This window comes from Electrophorus electricus, chromosome 14 (genome assembly GCF_041902795.1).
Source record: "Electrophorus electricus isolate QZ-2024a chromosome 14, ASM4190279v1, whole genome shotgun sequence".
Classification (NCBI taxonomy): Eukaryota; Metazoa; Chordata; class Actinopteri; order Gymnotiformes; family Gymnotidae; genus Electrophorus; species Electrophorus electricus.
Window position 1 is genome coordinate 24552501 of NC_137510.1, and position 20000 is coordinate 24572500.

A 20000-nucleotide genomic window follows, 5' to 3' on the forward strand; every position below is an offset into this window, starting at 1 on the left:
CGTGTAATACCCCCCCCACCCCCATCTGGCCGGCCCTTCTTGAAGACAACCGACTTCCAGCGGCGTTGAGTGCGCCATGCCAGGAGGCCGTGAGTGAGCGCCCTTTGAGTGGGGTGATGACAAAGCGCTACACGACGGGAGAGCCCTTTTGAGGCTGGCTCAGTTTGGCTGCTGCTGCGGCGAGCAGACACAGTGTTTGAGGTTGGCCTTTTAAAGTGTGTCTGAATTAAAGTGAGCATCACCTACGTGCTCTGAGCGTGAAGAAATCCCCTTCTGACAGCCACAAAGGAGTGATTTTCCCCCTGGAGTGCATTAGGCAGGGTTTCGGTGCTCTTTACGCGGATAAGGTGTCTTTTTTTTTTTTTTCTTTTTTTTTTTTTCCTATTTGAGTGTCACAGCATCGTACAAGATGATGTTATTTATTGGGGACGCTGTCGGGATTGAAAAAAAACTTAAGGTTGTGAAAAGCTGATGTTGTTACTTTTCTGTTGTTAAAATGGTTCTGAATTGTTCTGATGACCATGTTTCTCTTGTGGGAGTTTTTGGAAGTTCTGAGTGAGTGTGCTCTTTTAATGGTTCCTTCCGTGACTCCTTTCTGTCTCTGCTTTGCAGTTGACAGCTCAGTCGTTGTCTGCTGCTCAGGTGCAATGTCAGGTGGACACGGACCTGACTCAGTTGGGGATGAGCCTTGTCCAGATGGAGGCGGGGCTTTCTCCCACACAGGACCGGCGGAAAGTCCTGCCCTCCTCCGATGCTCCTCGCGTCCTCTACCAGTGCGCTGACTGCGAGCTCCTTTTCGACGCTCTCTCCTTGTGGCAGCAGCACCGCAAGATGGGCTGCTGCCAGGTGCCTGGCCCGGGCCCGGGGGCAGAGCCAGAGGTGGATCAGGGGGCGGAGCACATAGAGACAGTCGCTGCCTTTCAGCTGCAGCCCCCCGCAGCTGACGCCGAGCAGGGCGAGTGGGCTGAATCGGAAGTGAGTGTGGAAACCTCCGCAGAGGGACTCGCAGAATTGGTGGAGAACGATCCAGAAGAAGTAGTCAAGGCCGTGCCTTCGCTGCTGAGCTCGGCGAGCAATGGTGACCGGCCCGAAACTGAGCATGAGCCGTTGGAGGTGCCGGCCACGCAGGCTGCCGGAACGGCGGTGGAGCCCCTGGATGAGCAGAGCCCGCCAGTGAAGCGGCGGGGGCAGAAGAAGGCGAAGCTGCTCTCCAGCCTGCTCTGCGTGGAGTGTGGCCAGTGCTTCTGCCTGGTGGCAGAGCTGATGGCGCACCGCAAGACAGCGCATGGCCTGCGGGATGCCATCCATCGCTGTGGCGTGTGCGGCGAAGGCTTCATCAACACCACCCTCTTCCTCTATCACCGCAAGCAGCACCGTGCCCAGGTGGAGGGGGTGCAGCGGGAGGCGATCTCGCCCGTGCAGCAGCTCTCCACCGCCCTGCTGGAGGCGCCGGGCGAGGGCCTGCTTCTGCTCGCCACCGCCGGCGAGGGCCAGAGCCTGATGGAGCTCGCCGGCCTGGGGCAGGCTTTGCCCGAGGGGGTGCCTGTCGCCCAGGTGGAGGTGGAGCTGGACCCTGATAACGCAAGGGTGGACGAGGTCCAACAGTGCGAGCAGGAGGTGGAGGAGAGCGTGGAGGCGGAGGTGGAGGGCGTGGTGAGCATGGAGGTGGAGAACACCGAAGAAGTGGAGGCTCAGGCACAGATCGAGGTGGAGGCAGAGCAGGAAGCAGGGAATGAGGAGCAACTAAAGGATGGCGGTGAAGGGCAGGTGGAGGAGCAGATGGAGGAGCTGCTGGAGGTGCCAGCGTCAAACACGGGCTCCTCAGCTGGCCCCAGTTTCCTCTGCAGTCAGTGCGGGTCCTCCTTCAAAGCTGAGCAGGAACTGGCACAGCACCGCACTACCGAGCACGGCCTGGCAGGGGCGCTGCACACATGCGTGGAGTGTGGGCAGGAGTTTATGAGCACTACTCAGTACCTGTACCACCGCAAACAACACCGTGGGAGCTCCTCCGTGGGGCTGCTGCCTTTCCCCTCCACCAGGCTGACCTCGGCGCTCACCGCTCCAGCCAAACAGAGGGACATCATCCTGCTGAGGAGATCAGGTCAGCTCCTGCCCGTCCATGACTCGCATCACGCTTAAACGCTTTTTACAAAGGATGTTAGATTTTGAAACGTTTTTGGTAAATGGACAGAGATCATCGAATAAGTTGTTATCTGGGGGAAAATTTCAGTACATTTACATTCAGTACATTACATTTCAGTACATTTTGTGTCCAAGTTGGACACTAGAGCTTTTAAAAGGGCTTCTGGCAGCCGTAACAGGAAAGCAGATGCGCTTCTTCTTGATCTACACTAAAAATAGATTTCTCTGTAGTATATGTATACTGACTAAAAACAAACCATTTTGCAGCAAAGCCGTGTCTGACTCCAAAAACCTCTGACTCTCCAACCCCCCTCTCCAGAGCCGCTGCGGGTGGCGACGTCGATTGAGCCCTCGGCCCCTCCTCCCGACGCCGCGCTGGAGGCTCCGGCTAAGCTGAGCCGTGACTGGTCGCGCACGCCGCTCCCTCATGAGTGCCCGCATTGTGGGCTGGGCTTCACGCGCCGTGGCCTCCTGCGTGAGCACGTCTTCCAGCACACGGGCGAGAAGCTCTTCGGATGCCACGTGTGCCACAAGAGCTTCCCGTCCCCGGCCAGCCTCCTGCGGCACGGCCTGACACACGGGGGGTCCCGTGCCTTCTCCTGCCCCATATGCGCCCGCGCCTTCTACCAGGCCACCTCACTCAAGCGCCACATGCTCACGCACGAGGAGGGCACACCCGACAGGCGGGGTGGGGCCAGGGGTAAGGGCCGGGGCCGCTCACTGGGGGACGGCCGTCTGCACGTCTGCCCCGACTGCCCGGCCAGCTTCAAGCTGGACTCCCAGCTGCAGACCCACAGGTGCGTGTGACGGGGCAGGGACTGTAGGAGACGCTTGGCTAAAGCACTACGTGTACTAAAGCATACTAACAATGTTCACAGTATTACAACTTGGGCCCCATATTCTTCTAACGTGGACTATCTGTAGTCCAGATATGTTAGCACAGTGAGTAATGGAGAATGACCCAGAGAGGGAGCCTACTGACCAACCCACTTCCTGCTCGTCAAGCCCCGCCACCAAACCATTAATCAGGTGTCATGAGCCTCAGCTCCAGATGTTGCGCTTCAGAGCGAGAAGGCTCAGTGCAGGCTTGGTCAGCTACCCTGCGCTCTGTAATGGGAAGGAGCGTGTGTGTGTGTGTGTGTGCGTGTGTGTGTGTGTGTGTACTAGGCATGTCCAGAGCCCTCAGTGGAATTCCAGAGTGTGTTGTCGGTAGAAGAACTAGACCACGTGAGTGTATGTAACGTGGTGCTAATGGTCAGACGTGGAACACATTACCACGTGCAGTGGAGCGTAAGGTGTCCGAACATGGTGAAGAGGGACTTATTTCTTCTTAATTGCATACGTATTACATCTGATGATGCGGACAATACGAGACGTCCAACAAATTGTTCCCTGTGGAACATGTCTGAATTTTTAGTAGTGGTTTAAAAAAAAAGAAGTAAAAATTGTCTGCTTGTCTGGAATGTGAACTAATTATGTAGTGGCCATAAGGGTCAAATCTTAGAATATGGACTCTAATCGAAGGTCAGATGGTGCTAGTCCACTACCAATATTATTTTTTATTTCTAATTGTATTTCCCCCCTGTTTTGCTCTGTTTGATGCGCTTTCCTTTTAAGAAAGATGACTCCAGGCTCCATTGCCTACATCTGGCTGTTCTAGTGGTGACGGATCTGCTCTTTACAAAGATGGTCCACTTTCATTACAGCGCAGTCAGAAATGCGTATAACAGCAGTCCAGCCGTAAAGCATCACTACTGAAGGCGCCCCGGCTAGTTAACACAGATCATTCCATGCTGAAATGAAATAAAGTTTCCTTTGTAGGGTCTGTGGGTCTAGATTGGGGGACCCTCCCCCTGTTGTTGAAGGTTCTTATTTTAGATTGGTTCAGACATTAGTGTAGTGCTGTAGTTATCCTCCTGTAGTTATCTTTTCGGGGATTCAGGCCAACAAGCCTATTTTTTTTGTACTAAAAACAGCAAATTCAGTGAGCATCACTAGGGCATTTTGCATTGTGAAAAATTTTATTTTATGTAACAAAAAAAAGTGTTATCTTTTCAAGTAGAGGTTTGAAAAACGTTTTAATAATTGGGTCATATTGTGTTTGTGTAAGTCTTCCCTATTTCGATACACGTTTAATCATTTATTAGGCTGCGTGTACAAAAGGAACGGTTAAATAAAGATGACATAGTAATGGTATGTGACGGAGCAACAGAGCAATCGTTTGCTTAATAATGTCACTATTAAATCATCCCAGTGTTGGATAATAGTCTGCCTGCCTAAAGCTAGTGCGTGGTAGCCCTCTCTCTCTCTCATCACTTTTATGTTGTGTGCTTGCATTAACAGGCTTCTGCACACCAGTCACCCGTTCCCCTGCAACACATGCGGCCAGGCGTTCAAGCGTCGCAAGGAGCTCGACCTGCACTCCCTCATCCACCAAGGTCAGAGGTCAACCCAAGAGACACACCTCCCAGTCGGGCTTGGCTCGCATAAGCCGCGCACGAATGAACGTAGCCGCACACAAATGCACAGTGTGAATGCTGGCAGGCTCGTCCCTGCCTGGAACGGACACACACTGATGCAAGAGGCGCACACGATCCTGTTTGGCTGCAGGCTCAGCCATGTGTTCACACTTGATTGTTGTTATGTACCAGTTGCCTCTCTTGGTCCCTCTCGTATACACATGCACACTTGCGTCTACAGAATCATTAGATGACTGTGCTCTCATTGAGCTCGACTCAGGCAGAACTAAACAGATAGGGTTAGAGGTCACATTGATTAGGTGCACGTATTGATAAGATCAGCTGCTGATCAGTCACTTTCGAATCGGTCCAATATCAGTCACACCAGTGTGTGCAGCTGCGTGGGCGTGCGTGTGCACATGCGTGCGGGGTGGGTGTGCCTTTGGAAGAGAACGTGAGAAGATGGGTGTTAATTGGTGAGAGGGGAGGTAAGAGTCAGGTCAGGCTGGGTTTGTGCTCTGCTGTACGGGTGGAAGGTGAGAGCCAGGCTACTAGTGGGAGCTCCACCCAGGAGCAGGAGAGCCTGGCCTTGCACGGGCTTCCACGATGGCTCCGTTTTCGGATATCCTTCTCTCTTCTCACCTCTCCAGATAAGGCGGAGTTAGCGAAGTGGGTTAACAGTTCTCTCTCCATCTTTCCCCCTGCCCAAGATAAGAAGCGCAAGGTGGATTTTTGTGTTCTGTTTAAGCGGCTCTCCTTCATCCGTTTCCCTTTTCTAGATAAAGAGTGTAAAGTGTATGTGTGTGTTGTGCATGGAGTCCCCCCCCGATAAGGTGCGTGGGTGTGTTAATGGATGTAGTGCTTTTGCTCTCTCTCTCTGTCTCACAGTCCTTCTCTCTTTCTCTGTTCTCTGTCTGTCCGTAGGTAAGCGATCTATAAAGTGCATGTGTGTATATTTGTAATCCTGCGCTGTCATGAGTAGATATTTTGAATGCGTGTGTTATTTTAACATCCTTCCCCAGACAAGGAGCCCAAGTCGTGTCCCAAGTGCGGCTCCCAGTTTCTGAACCAGGCCGTGCTGGACCTACACCTGCAGCGCTGCACGGGCGAGCCTCCACCTCAGCGCCGCCGCTACAAGGGCCACGGGCGTGGCCGCGTGGGCGGCCAGCTGGAGTGTGACATGTGCGGCCACCGCTGCGTGACGCAGGACGGCCTGGACCTGCACCGCCTCTCGCACACGGGCCAGACGCCGCTGCGCTGCCCTCTGGCACCCTGCAGGAGGCGCTTCGCCTCCAGCTCGGCGCTGGCTGAACACGTGTTGTCTCACTGCCGCGGCGCCCTGGGCAAGCGCAGCGCCCCCCGCCGCTACACCTGCGACTACTGCAGCAAGGAGTTCGCCTATGCCTCCACCTTCGCTGTGCACATGCGCACGCACACCGACGAGAGACCTTTCGAGGTGAGCTTACACCCCCCATCATATATTTTCCTGGAGTCAGACTTTGAAAGTATATCACAACATATGTACAACTAAAATCTGACTGACATCACAGGGACTACAGAGAGCATGCCGGCTATTCTAACACTTGTGCAGGTTTATTTTCAAACTTTGTACACTCTTATTTCATATATCCATTTAGGATGAAAACCCTCGTGTATTCAGACAGATTTTATACAACTGTAAAATGCTTAACGGGTCAAGAAGTAATCGCAGTGTAACCGTGTTGAAACGTCCAACTTTAACTGATTCAGGGTATATAAAATCACACTCCTGCCCAGCCATCGGTGCCACCTTCCTCTGGCTTTGTGGGTTTTTCATCTGGTGTGTAACGAACAACACAATTTTCATTGTTCCGAAAAGGCTTTTTGGGTCTGGTTCATGTGACTCTGAGGGCTATGTGATTACATGAGGCAACGTCCCGCAACCAGGTCCCAGATGAGCTACCGTTGACTCTGCTGCACTGTCTGACGTTACAAGTCGTTCCGTGTATGCCGAGAGGATTATTATTATCAGATCAAGCAAATGATTCATAAGGAATTGACACAGTTGTTCAGTCTGCTACCTAATTTTCACGAGAGTCCATTAGTCTAACTCGATTGTTCTTCCCATGGTCGTTAATTGACATTGGATTTGTCCTCATAATACGTTTAAAAAGCACAAAAGCACAAGGCTTTGATTTCAAGCGAAGCGTTAGTCATTCCCATTACGATATCAATTACGACATGTAGGACACAAATTATTTTTGCGAGCAGCTCTGTGGTGCTTTTGTACATCTGATTTTATCCCACGAATATAATTTGTTGAAATATCTTCCATTAGAGGTCCATTTCCTTTTTGCTGCCCCCCGGTTGCTCTGCGGCACCGACCAGCCAGCTCTGACAGAGGCCGGGGGACTAGATAAGGGCTCTGTTGCTCACGTTTCCACCTAGATGCCAGTCAGGCTTGGAGAAGTGAAACCCCAGATACAGATTTAGGCGCCCCACCTGGGGAGCGGCAGCATGCTGCAAACATCAGTCGCTTTAACTGAGCCCTGAAAAGGTGGGAGAGTTCCTTCCCGCGTGAAGTTAGCAGCCAGCCAGGGTTCGCTTGCCCTCTGTGAGACTGTAGCAAGTCCAGACGCTGGCGTGGATGTCTGGGCGTACTGGAGCCTCGAGGTGTGCTCTGCAGGAGGGCCTATGCTTCAGGAGTTTGTTTCTTTGCAGTGTAGCTAAATTGGGCCACACTGGGGCAAAAAAATCAACTTGTATTCCAAATAATATGCACTTTTGACATTGACGTTTTTGCAGAGGCAGTACAGTGCCAAGTACTCAGATACAGAGTCCTTGCTCACTCTGCCGCGCCTGGCCCTCTATCCACTGCTGCTCCCTCTTTCCTGCTCTCTCTCTCTCTCTCTCCATTCCTTCTCTCTATTCCCTCACTCTTTTCCTGTCACTCTCAATAAAATTCCACTCAAATGGGTGCATTGCAAAAGCATCAGTCTACATCTTCTGTTATTCCTTTAGAAAAGATCATTTAAGATGTTATTAAAAAAAAACTATCAATGATATATTGCATATTGTCAATACACTTTGTCTACAGTAAAGTACTACACTGTAATGCTGCTATAGCTTAACCCCCCCCTTCTCTCTCTCTCTCTCTCTCTCTCTCTCTCTCTCTCTCTCTCTCCCAGTGCAAGCAGTGCGGGAAGCGCTTCCGCCAGCTCCCGCACCTGCAGGACCATGAGCGCATCCACAGTGGCGAGCGCCCGTTTGCCTGCTGGGTGTGCGGCAAGAGTTTTAGCGTGGCAGCGCGCCTGACGGAGCACGCCCGCGTACACAGCGGCGAGCGCCCCTACGCATGCCCCCGCTGCCCCACCGCCTTCCGCTCGCGCCCCAACCTTGACAAGCACATGCGCCAGCATGCTGGCGAGCCCGCCCCCCCGCCAGCCACCGTGGCCGACGACAACAGTGCCGCCGTGCAGACCATCCTGCTGGTGCAAGAGGCGCCGTCGCCCACGACGACCGCTGCCACCCTGCCGCTGCTCCAGGATGGCACGGTGGTTGCCGAACAGCACACCCCCTCCGTGGTCTTCCTCCACCCTGGTGTCGGCATGCCGACCGTAGCGATGCCAGCTATATCGTTGGTTGAGGGGCAGGAGGTCCCGCACACCATAGAATTCATCATAGAGGAGACCGTGTAGAAAAGGGGATGGAGGGAGAGAGAGGTGGAGAAAAGAAAGGGGAGGATAAGGGAGCAAATGGAGATGAGAGAAGGAGACAGTGAGAGATGGAGCAATTTGCAAAAAAGGGGGTGAGGATGGCCTCAGAAAGAGAGGCAGAAAGGGAGAAGGAGACAATGAGCTGAACTCAAAGCCTTACAGGAGTGTATGAGTGTGAGTGTGTGTGTAAGTAAAAAAGTGTAAGAGAGTGGGTGATGATTAATTTAAGAAGCTGTGCAGACCTACTTACCTTTTTGGTCTTCATTGGCAGTAGTGGACAAGGACACGTTTCAACTACTCTGAATTAAAAGGAAGGCGGTAAAATCCGCGTTTGAGCGCGCCGTTTAAGAGCAGTGTACATACATTAGCCTTTATGTTCTCACTATGTTTCCTTTTGGCATGTGTGGTCCATAACATTTGTAGTGTGTTTTTAAATAAAAAGACTATATCAGTTTGGCCTCGTGTGTTATCTTGTAATTTCTTTTTAATTAAAACACCCATAAACACGCGCTTCTCTCTGGTAAACACATTGAGTCGCGTCCCTTTCACGCGCCCTTCACGTGCCTAAGGTAAACCATCACCTCAGGAGCTGATGCTTGGACAAAACGTAGTGTTTATGCCGTTTTATTAGGGGTCGTGTAGAAACAGCAACCTCGTATAACTTTTTTTTAAAAAAAATCTCTGAAATAGACGAGAAGACACGTCCTGTGCTGACGTCTGCACCTTTGCATCAGGCGCATACGTTTATCCTCGAACGTGTTATTAATCAGAGACGCTATTAATACACGACCACGCGATGACCATGAAGCGCGCTGCTGAGGTCGCGCGAAACCTGCTGAGCCGACACTACGCTCGTGCACTACTGCACCCTTCCAGGTGTGTGGCTGCGCGCGCGGGGGGTGGCGCGTGTGATGGATGCATTATTTCAATGGCCGCGCGCCACCGAGCTCTCGGGCTTCGCGCTCACGCCGCCACTTGTCTTGTGTTCGTCGGCGTATGTGCAATTAGATGCCACTTAAGAAAGCGCTTTACTGACATAGTGCTTTGGCCTTTGGAAAGGCGCATCGCATCCGCTGGTTTCTTTGGTCGGTACTGTGATAATGTGATAGCTGTGCGCGAGAGACAGCTGTTTGGCCCTTAGCAGACATTGCATCAAGTCGTTCTTTGTGTACAAATGTTTAACTTCTCATTTATCACTGAGTCAGTATCCACACCCCCCCCCCCCTTTCTGCAGTGTGTTTCTCTCTTTGCTGAGGTGGCTGTACCTGCTATGACTTTGACAAAGCGTTTCCCCTTGTGTACTGCTCTCGTGTGTGTGTGCGCTAGAGCCTTGCAGCAGTGTGCGCGAGCAGCTGCGTATTTTGCACGAACGTTCCCTCGATGCTACGAGCGCAGACTGCGTGCTCGTTTGCGAGTGTAGTGCACGAGATGAGGGCCATTCATGTTTATCCTTGAGCAGTGGCGGAACGTGTGAGGCGCGCGTGCGTGCATCCTGTTGATGTGTTTGCCACGCTCGCCTGGCCTGCCTCGTCACCTCCCTCGCTCGGGCTCTCACTCTGGCATACGTTCACCCCTCATCCTCTCCTGTTTTGTTCACCTTGGTTCTTCCCCTGTGCATTTCCTCTCCTCCGCCTTTCCCCTCCTATTTTCTCTCTCTCTCTCTCTCTCTCTCTCTCTCTCTCTCTCTCTCTCTCTCTCTCTCTCTCTCTCTCATTGATAGTAGAGGCGATGTGACCAGAATACTGAGTAGCTAATCATTATTCCACTAGTGAGCCACAGTGCACAAACTGAATGGCAATTTTGCTGGCCTCTCTCTCTCTCTCTCTCTCTCTCTCTCTCTCTCTCTCTCTCTCTCTCTCTCTCTCTCTCTCTCTCTCTCTCTTTGCCCCTCCCTCGTCTTTCTCCCCCTTTCCCTCCCTCCTTCCCTCTTTTCCTCCTCCTCTTTTTTCCTCTGTCCCCCGCACCCTCTCTCTCTCTCTCTCTCTCTCTCTCTCTCTCTCTCTCCCTCACCCACACCCACCCCTCCCTTGCTTCTATAGCATTGCTCCATCTCTCACTTTCCCCTCAGGTTTCTGAGTTGTCTTGGCAAAGGTTAACATGAAAACCTCAAAGATAGCAGGATTACGGGGCCATACAGAGACTGCCACGCTTATTAGACCTGCGTGTAGAAATTAGGCCTTCCACACATTCATGTCCTCACACTGGGCTTTTATGCCCGTGTGTGCTTGTGTGTTACTGTGTCAGTCTGAGGGCTGTGTGTGTGTGGTGTGGTGTAAAAGGGAATTCTATGTTGATGGGGCTCTGGTGCCAAGCTGAGGCAGAGAAACGACTGCTGCCTGAATACTGAGGGAAGAGATGAGAGGAAAGCCTGATGTGCGTATGTGAGAGAGAGAGAGAGAGAGAGAGCGAGAGACAGAGCACCAGTGAGAACGACTACCGCATGACAACAGGTGTAAATAACAACAGTAATTAAAGAGACGCGTTCAAGGGTGTGTGTGTGTGTGTGTGCATTTATTGCCTATTTCAAGGTTATTACGAAAGTGCTGTGAAAAACATAATAGGGATGACAAGAAGAAAAATTGTTGAACAGCAGAGTAATAGTGTGATGTGCTATAAATATGAAAAACATGGGATTTAGATGCGTTCACTATTAGTGCATAAATGTCTTGTAATGATTGTTTTGCGCATTATTTCTAAGAAATTGGAGCTCCTCTGCACATCGCCCGTAGGGCTAACTCATCTACTGATGGTGAACCCGGCCGGTACCAAACGTAAACAGTGGACGTGTAGCTCCACAGTAGCTTCACTGTTATGCAAACGACATGGTCTGGTAACCCACCGGAGCTGCGTGTGCATGTGCATGTATGTACAGGCGTGTCCATGCAAGTCATGCTAGTTTACACGCGCCGGGCTGTGCATGCGTGTTTACAGGTGCATGTGCAATCCTACCCTTGGACCAGATCTTCTATTGCTGTTTTTTTTTTTTTTTTTCTTTCTTTCATTTATTATTTGAATGCTGAGCTCCACGGTGGAGAGTGGGAGGGACGGGGGAGTGCTATTCGTCTTTGAGGAATCAGCGAGAGAAGGGGAGCGAGATGGAGAGAGGAGGGAGAAAGAGATGAGCGTTTTTTTTTTTTTTTTTTTTTTTCTGTAGGAGGGAGCGGGCAGGAGCGTGAGCCGATTGGACTAAACCAGGAGCAGAGGAGGTATGGGGGATGAGCTGAGAGAGAGAGAGAGAGAGAGAGAGGGAGAGAGGGAGGGAGAGAGAGAGAGAGAGAGGGAGGGGGTCGGAGTCAGAGAGCGAATGCAGCTTGTGGTGCCCTGCTGTGGAATTACAGCGGAGAACATTACAGGGGTCCTGAGAGACAACGCTCAACCAGCGGGAAAGGAGACGAGGGAGGCGAACGCGTCCATGTGGACAGCCGTGAGCCTTCCAGCTGCCGGAGACGCAGTGAGGAGCCACGGAGGAGGTCAGCGGCAGGAGGAGGAGACGCTCCAACGTTCTCCCCCGTCGTACGCCTCAGCACCGACTGGACCGTGACACCTTCTTACTGGGGTCGTTGCCTCACAGTAAGTGTGTGTGCATGTGCGCATCTGTCTCTGTGTGTCGTATTGCATCACGGCCATGGCCGATTCACACTTATTACTCTGTTCGTCATGTAGAGTCCATAAGACCAGGAGGAGGGAACGCTGATTGACTTCTGTTGTCTTGCCTTTGAATTACCAATACAGAGGGTGCCATACCATTAATTCTCTCTCTCTCTCTCTCTCTCTCTCTCTCTCTCTCTCTCTCTCTCTCTCTCGCTTCCCCCTCTTTTTGGGCATGTGTGTGTGTGTGATGCCGGTGATTGGTATTCTGGAAATGGTGTGCCGTGATCCAAACAAGCTCTGTTCTGAAGGACTTCACAGAGCAGGGTCTGTGTTAACCTGTGGAGGGAGGACTAGTCCGCACAGCTTACAGCTTAGAGTTTTCCATGCCTCTCTCTCTCTCTCTCTCTCTCTCTCTCCCCTCATCCCTCTCTTTCCTTCTTGTTTTTTCGGCTGCTCTCATCAGCACACTCTGAGCATTTGGTCTGCCATTGCTGGCCCTTCTGTTTAACCCCAGCCTCTCTCTGTCTGCTGTCTTCCTCCCCTTCTTCTCTTCATCCCTCCATCCCACACTCTGAGTCAGAGAGTGCCATCCTCTGCTGATGGATCTGAGAGGGATCAGGCTGCTTTGCTTTCAGACGTGGCTGTGGTCCGTGTCTTCTCAGATGTCCTCATCAATCGCTCATTCGCTGCTTATGTACGGTGGACGCAGGGGTCCCTCCTGTTGCTTAGCTAACGGTGCGCGTGTGTGCATGTGTGTGTGCGTGCGCATGTGCCTGTATGTGCGTGTGTTTGCGTGTGCACAGCTTACAGCTACATCTGACTTCGGATTCGCTTATAGCTTTAGTCATTCTGACATTTGTTGCTTGGTGTGTGTGTGTGTGTGTGTGTTAAGAACACAGCGGTCTTTGTCAGCTCCCTCAGAGGCGTCTTTCTCATGTCTGATCGATGTGAACCCTGTCCTCATGCCACTGTTTCTTCACACCCTGTTCTTACAGACACACACACGAGATAAACATGAGACTTTCCATGTTGGCACTCATACACGGTGCTAACAAGCTAAGTGGTACCACAGGTGTATAGCTGTGCGTTGATTTAACACAATACTCAGGAGAGCTGTAAAGGAGGTCGTTGAAGATGTCCACATCTCTTCATCTTCACTCTGACTGTCTCTCTTGTTTTCTCCACCTCTCTTTCATTTGCTTTTCTCTGGTTCTCTCTTTCTGGTTCGCTCTCTCTCCATCTTGCTTTGTCAACAAGAACAAGTGCCATGTCCATCTCACCCTGTCTAACACACAGAGAGCTGCGTCTGAGTCGTGCGTGTGTGTGTGTGTGTGTGTGTGTGTGCTGTGGTGGGGAGTGCATGTCTGTCCAGGAAGTGATCATCTTGAGGGAGCAATAGAGGATTGGGAAAGGGAGCACAGTCTGGAGAAGGGAACAGCGAGGGAAAAGTTTGGTGAGGAGAAGTGGAATCTGAGTGCTGGTATCCCCTGGGGGTGGGGTGTGGTGTTGGTTGTGGGTTTGTCTTCTCACTCCTCTCTCCCCCACTCACTTCTTATTAATAACTGATCATTAGCATGAATGTTTGATGAGGTATTTTTGCTTTTCACCAGACTGATGAATTAAGGAAGTGAAGACCTGTGGTGAACCTTTGAACTCTCTGCTGTCTCTCCTCAGGTTTTAACGTCAGGAACCACCTCCAGCCTGTTGAGAGGAGGTCCTCTTCTGGGAGAACGCCAACCTTGACCTCTGCTCACACTAGTCAAAGGGATTGTGGTCACCATTGGCATGGAAACGTCATTGTAAAGGCAGGAGCTGCTCTCCTCTGCAAGAACCCTCATGCGTGTGAGGAGTGCATGAGACCGCGGGATGTGTTGAGGTGTTAATGTTCTCGGATGCCTACGATGCAACAAAGACCTCAATGAGCGGAAAAGAGGCTCTTCGGTGCATTTTTCTGGAACGTTCCCTGGGTCAGGCTGTTATTGTTTACTCGGATACTTGGCTCCGGTAAGTTTTTTTTTTTTTTTTTTTTATGTGGGGACAGCATCTTCCAGGACATGCCTGAGTGTTTCCTTGAAGCAGGCACATGTTTCCACGGATGACAGTGGCAGAACCTGAGTTTCCTTCAGGCCTTCCAGCTTGGAGAGAGGACCATAATACACAAAGGATCAGAGACGGAGATCGTCGTGGCCAGGGGCCGCAGTGCAGGGCAGAACCGTAGTGCCGCCTGTGTGTGTGGCTCAGAGGGAAACGTGTGCTTGGAGGTGTGTGTGACAGCGCGCACATCTGTGTGTGCGTGCGCGCGCGCCCGAAGCGATATGTAAAGGCAGGGGAAGGAAGCCAACAGGAAGAAGCAGCTAAACGCGTGTGTGTAAACGAGCGAGTGCTCGCGGGTGGGCCCGAGCGTGAGCAGGAGTGAGACCTCGCACACGCACGCCGCCGTGACCTTTTCCGGGTGCGAGTTGATGTTTTCAGGGAGGAGGAGATAACATCTGCCGGGGAGACGGAGGCGGAGAAGAAGAGCGGTGTGCCGAAAGTGTGTGCCGTCGTCTGCCTGTCCATTGTTTGTTTCCAGTCTGTTGTGCCCTCCCTTCTCACATCACTCAGAATCAGCTCAAACTGAGGGGACGAGAGAGCAGAGAATGAGAGAAAAGGACCAGGCTGCTGGTTTCCAGTTCCATGTCTATTGCTGGTGTTGGTGGTGCCTGCCCAGGCTGCACTGAGCTGAGCTGTGTGGGGAAGGCTCTTTTTATGTGACCCCCCCCCCCCCCCCCCCTTTCTGCTGGATCATTACAGCACCACTGCAGTTGAAAAGCGCCAGACTTCCACGGTGCTGCTCTCCTCAGCCTCCCGTTAAAGACCGGCTGCCGGTCCGTCCCGCCAGAACCGTGATTTTCCACTCTCCCTGGCCGCAACAACGCATTCCCGGAGAGGACCGATTTTGCCGGCCAACCCCCGACACCCATGGCGGCCCGCTCTTGACGACGCATGCTTCACGCTGTAAGTATGCAACTTTGGCTTCCCTCCCTCCATGAGTGTGTGTGCGTACGTGTGCGCGTGTGTGCGCGTGTGCATGTGTGCGCGTGTATGTGTGTGACCAGTGATCAAATTTTAGATTATCAGACACACTCTTCTCCAGTGAAGGCCTAGACAAGGATTTGTTGGTGTTCTCATGTTTCCTCAAGCGTGCACACATCAGTGTGTGAATATGTGTGTGCACTCACCTGTGTGTGTGTGTTCATGTTCACTTGCTTGACTGCTTCCTTCAATTTGCTGTCCTGAACCACCACTTATATAAATTACTGCAGAAAAATATATACAAACACTCCCTCTCTTCTCTCACTTTATATATATATATATATTTTCTTCTCCATAGCTCCCTAAGAGAGTGCACATTATAGTCATTTGCACTCTGCATTATCTGACACTCAGTGTGGATGTGCCCTTAACCACGCCAGTGAGCTGTGAAGAACACCTACCCCCAAAACACACGTACACATACACACACACTTTCCCAGTGAGCCTGCGCTTGGAACCCCCTAACCTCCACCTCCACCTCCACCTCCACCCCACCTCACCACACCCCACCGCAGGTCCATGCTCCATGAGGACAGAGGCGGACTCTAGCAAAGCCTATTAGCGCAGTTTCTCCAGACAAAACTTATACACGGTTCGCGCGCAGATGTAGGGAAGCTCAAAGTCTGTCACTGTAAGGGAGGATTTCTGAGATTTGCTCTAGGGAACTAGAAGGGGAAGTCTCATACGCTTTCTTTCTTTTCTTTTTTTTTGAGTCAGTTTTTCCCATTTTTTTCTGCAGTGTTCTGCTCTAAAATTATGATAAAGGAAAGCATGAGAAGATTATGGCAGATGACTGTTTATAGATATGTGATGTGCGATGGGGCTTCTGGTGTAATGCCATGGCACTGGTGTGCGTGTGCGTGTGCGTGTGTGTTGTTGACACAGCCATTTTTAGCACTCGTAAGGCAAAGCTGGAGCCCATACAGGCCGCTCATTAGCCATTGTCGCTGCTGCATTTACCCACCTCTCTGATGTTAGCCTGCTCTGTTGCCATGGTGCCAGGCCACTGTTGTTTACTGGCAGGCTGTGGTTACCGGGAGGAGCTCAGGTGTTGGAGATCATAAACTCTGTTTATGACAGACCTTACATAAATTTTAGCAAATGCCGAACCGAGAGTAAAGCAGGCAGTTCCTGAAAGTGTTTCTCTCACATAAACCAACCAAATGACCTGCGTCATGGTGTTTATGGGCTCACGTTACAGGTGCCGCCATTCCTCGCCGTCTCTGGCCGTTCAGAGGGATGTAAATGTGATTCAGCGGCCTGCTAGCATGTAGCTTTGCTTTAGTAACAGCCGCCAGCTGACTTGCTCCCTGTAAAGGATAGGGCTTGACAGAACGCCTGTGCGACGCTGTCCAGAGAAGAGCAAGACCAAGCACCGTTCCCCCCCAGGCTCCGGGACGGTAACCCGGGCCATGCGGCACCACGCGGCGGCGTCCCTGCTGGTCAGACACCTGTGGTGGCGGCGGCCACTGTGGGCGGGGAGCGGGATGTGCGTTAGCCAATGGAAAGTAATAAGAGGCTCTCCTCTAAAACCCACGCCACAGAGCTGCCAGCCCCGAGTCTGGCTGCAGTGAACAGTGGCTCACCCAGTACAGCTTTACTGCAGTATGCTCTCTGAGCCAGTGCTGATGCTCCTCTCATCCACTGACACTCATCTCCTCCCCCTACCCCTCATCTCCACTCTTCAGCCCTCCACCTCTCCCCCGCCCTTCGCTCCTGCCCCCTCCTCTCCTCTTTCCTCTCCTTTCTTCTCCTCTCCCATCCTCTCCTCTCTTCTCATGCACTGATTGGCTCAGACAGAAGCGTTAAGAACAGTCCTGTTTCTTAAGATCCTCCCATCATTATACTGTAGCGAAATGTCCCTCATTCCATAGATTACGGAAGTTAATGGTACAGTATAAACTTTAGTGGAAGGCTATGAATGCCCTGGTGTGTCCTGGGTACTCGAGGTTTTATAGAACACCTGCTGTGCTGACGTCGACCTCCAGGCATCTGGAGTTGCACAAGGGTGTCTAGATCAAGTAGAATTTCACTGTGGAGCACAATGAAGTGAAATCTAATTACATCCCCATTACATGCGAATTGGGAAGCTAAAAACTGGAGAAGGCATGTTTGAATCATTGCCAAGGTCTGACATTTGCGTTGAGACTTCTTGATGCAAATGATTTAATTTGAAAATGTTCTTTCCTCCCTCAGGATGGTTGAAGTGCACACATGAGCAGTTACATCTTGTTGTTTCCCCCCAAAAAATGTTTCATAAACTCTCAGCCTAAACCAGAGCCCCAAGCACCAGCCATCTTGCATCTTACCAGTGGGAGAAACTTGTGTGTTGTCCTACAGAACAGATATGGTGTCTGAGTGCTAGGGTGGTACAGACTAATGCTTGTTATTCACTTCTGCAGTGCTGTCATGCTGAAGCCTGCTCTATACAAATGAAGCCTCACTAAAGTGTTCGCTGTGTGCCATGGGGATTTAGACCCCTTCCAGGAACTGCACACCACTGCTTGGTGCTTGTTTTGATGAATAATGGAAATCGTCTAATCCAGCAGACAAAAATTATTTTGGTAATTTTGGTATTATTATACAGATTAGTTTTTAATCATATAAGGACTCACTGTGTTTTATATATATATATAGTCAAATGTTTAGACACACCTAACTGAATGTATGTTTTTTTTAATTTTTTAAATCTCCATAGCCTTAAAGGCATTTTAATCAATTTGAATCAATATAAATTTGTTGTTTCTAAAACAAATAAAAATAGTTGATAGCCTACATATAAATTGATGACGAATCCTGGAAATCTGTCTGTCTATATATATAAGATTTGAGGGGAGTAAGTGCAGAGGGTTGTAGTATTCAAAATTGTAGTGAAGTACACAAGTTTTCCAGAGAAACTGGATGTTTCATCACCTGTGCAAGCAAAGTGCTTCTGAATTTATAGCGAGAGGAATTGCTTTATGTCTGAGAAATATTCAGCATATATGTGAAGATTTCTTCAAGCAAGACATCACAGGCAGTAGCCTCATGAATCTGATTAAGAGAACACCAAGAGAGAGCAACACTGTGGTAAAGAGTAAAGGGGGGCTTGGTTTTATCAAAGTATCTTATCTTTGAAGAGTCTTCTAGATTGAGGAGAGGGAAGGTAGCTAGAACTGAGGGGAATGTGACAGAATAGATGTCGAGGGCAGCTACAAGTACCTTGGATTCTAACAGGCAAATGGTAAGAGGTCACAAGGAAAGCAACTATAGCCACTATACCTACAAAGAGTGAGAGAATTCCGGGAATGAGAGCTGGGAGTTCTGGGAATGGGAGGATCTGGGCTATCACCTCCACTCCACCAGTCGTTCGTCAGATACCCCGCAGGCATAACAAGCCGGTCTAAGGAGGAGACAGAAGCCACTGACATCAAGACAAGGAACCTCCTCACAATGCACAGAGGGTTTCATCCCAAATCCAGCACTCCGAGTACACTGCGCGGAAGGAGGGGGGTGGGAGAGCATTAGTGAGCGTCGGAGCCACTATCCAGGATGAAACAAACAAGATCCAGGAATACACCAGACTGTGCAAAGATGTCTCTGTAACAAACCGGGACATAACAGCAGGATGCAAGATGCTAGCAGGCAGAGCGTACAAGTACGCCGTAACCAAGTGGATGGAGTAGTGTACAGATGTGACTTGTGTACTTCACTATAATTTTGAAGATCTCTACATCTCTTATCACAGTCCACTGCAGTTACTCACCTGGAATCTTCAGATATACACTCACTGGCCACTTTATTAGGTGCACATGTTCAACTGCTCATTGATGCAAATATCTAATTATCCAATCATATAGGGGCAACTCAATGCATTTAGGCATGTAGGCTGAAGTTCAAACCAAGCATCAGAATGGGGGAAGAAAGGTGATATAAGTGACTTTGACCGTGGTACAATAGACAGGCTGGTCTGAGTATTTCAGAGTATTTCAGAAAACGCTGATCTACTGGGATTTCCACGCACAACCATCTCGAGGAAGAAAATCTCTAACAGAAAATATCCAGTGAGTGGCAGTTCTCTGGGCAAAAATTCTTTGTTGATGCCAGAGGTCAGAGGAGGATGGCCATAGCGGTTGGAGCTGATAGAAAGGCAACAGTAACTGAAATATCCACTCGGTACAACCATGGTATGCAGAAGGGCATATCTGAACGCACAACACGTCGAACCTTGAAACAGATGGGCTACGGTAGCAGAAGATCACACCAGGCACCTCTGCTGTCAGCTAAAAACAGGCAACTGCACTTTGCTTCAGTTCATCAAAATTGAACGATAGAAGATTGGAAAAACGTTGCCTGGTCTGTTGAGACTCGATTTCTGCTGACATTCAGATGGTCGGGTCAGAATTTGGTGTAAACAACATGAAAGCATGGATCCATCCTGCCTTCACGGATCCGTCCTGTATCCGCGGTAATGTAATGGTGTGGAGAATATTTTCTTGGCACAGTGCACCAAATTCCAAATGAGCATCACTTAATCAACACAGTCCACCTGAGTATTGCGTCTGACCATCATGTCCATTCATGACCACGGTGTCTTCTGACGACAACTTCCAGCAGAATAATATGCCATCACAAAGCTCAAATCATCTCAAACTGGTTTCTTGAACATGAATTCACAGTCACTAGATCTAAGTTCAATAGAGCACCTTTACCTTGTTTTATATATATACATATACATACATACACCCACAGTACCAGTCAAAAGGTTAGACACACCTGACTGAATGTGAGGTTTTCATAGTCATTTAAAGGCACTAAAATCTAATGGTTTATGCCTAAATTTATTTTTAAAACAGATTTGAGTAGTGAAGCTTAATAACCTATGTACGAATTGAGTTCCAAAACAAAATATACATTTACATATAAATATAATAATAATAATAGAATTAAAAAATGTAATTTAATTGTATACACTCCCTCAACAAATAGTTTTCATTAACAACTTTAGTGTTTCACCCTACACATCTGTGAGAATTTCTTTAAGACATCAGAGATGCCT

The 20000-nt window shown here is 50.1% G+C and overlaps 2 protein-coding genes across 8 annotated transcripts in view; both read left to right on the forward strand.

The window, feature by feature from the left end:
- znf574 (zinc finger protein 574) overlaps positions 1-8752 on the forward strand; it is a 14162-nt gene extending 5410 nt beyond the window's left edge. For all 3 annotated transcript variants that reach the window (XM_027019473.3, XM_027019472.3, XM_027019471.3), the window contains exons 3-7: positions 613-2101; positions 2462-2939; positions 4486-4580; positions 5624-6057; positions 7769-8752. In XM_027019473.3, the coding sequence (XP_026875274.3) occupies positions 613-2101; positions 2462-2939; positions 4486-4580; positions 5624-6057; positions 7769-8278 (3006 nt within the window). In that variant the 3' untranslated portion in view covers positions 8279-8752. The remainder of the gene's footprint in view (positions 1-612; positions 2102-2461; positions 2940-4485; positions 4581-5623; positions 6058-7768) is intronic.
- Positions 8753-11579: 2827 nt separating this feature from the next.
- The window catches only part of grik5 (glutamate receptor, ionotropic, kainate 5), a 57097-nt gene continuing 48676 nt past the window's right edge, over positions 11580-20000 (forward strand). For 3 of the 5 annotated variants that reach the window (XM_081696331.1, XM_081696334.1, XM_081696335.1), the window contains exons 1-2: positions 11580-11866; positions 13562-14884. The gene's annotated coding sequence lies outside the window, so the exon portion shown is untranslated. Of the gene's footprint in view, positions 11867-12080; positions 13341-13561; positions 14885-20000 lie in introns of those variants that run through there. The other 2 variants (XM_081696333.1, XM_081696332.1) reach the window with 2 other exon arrangements.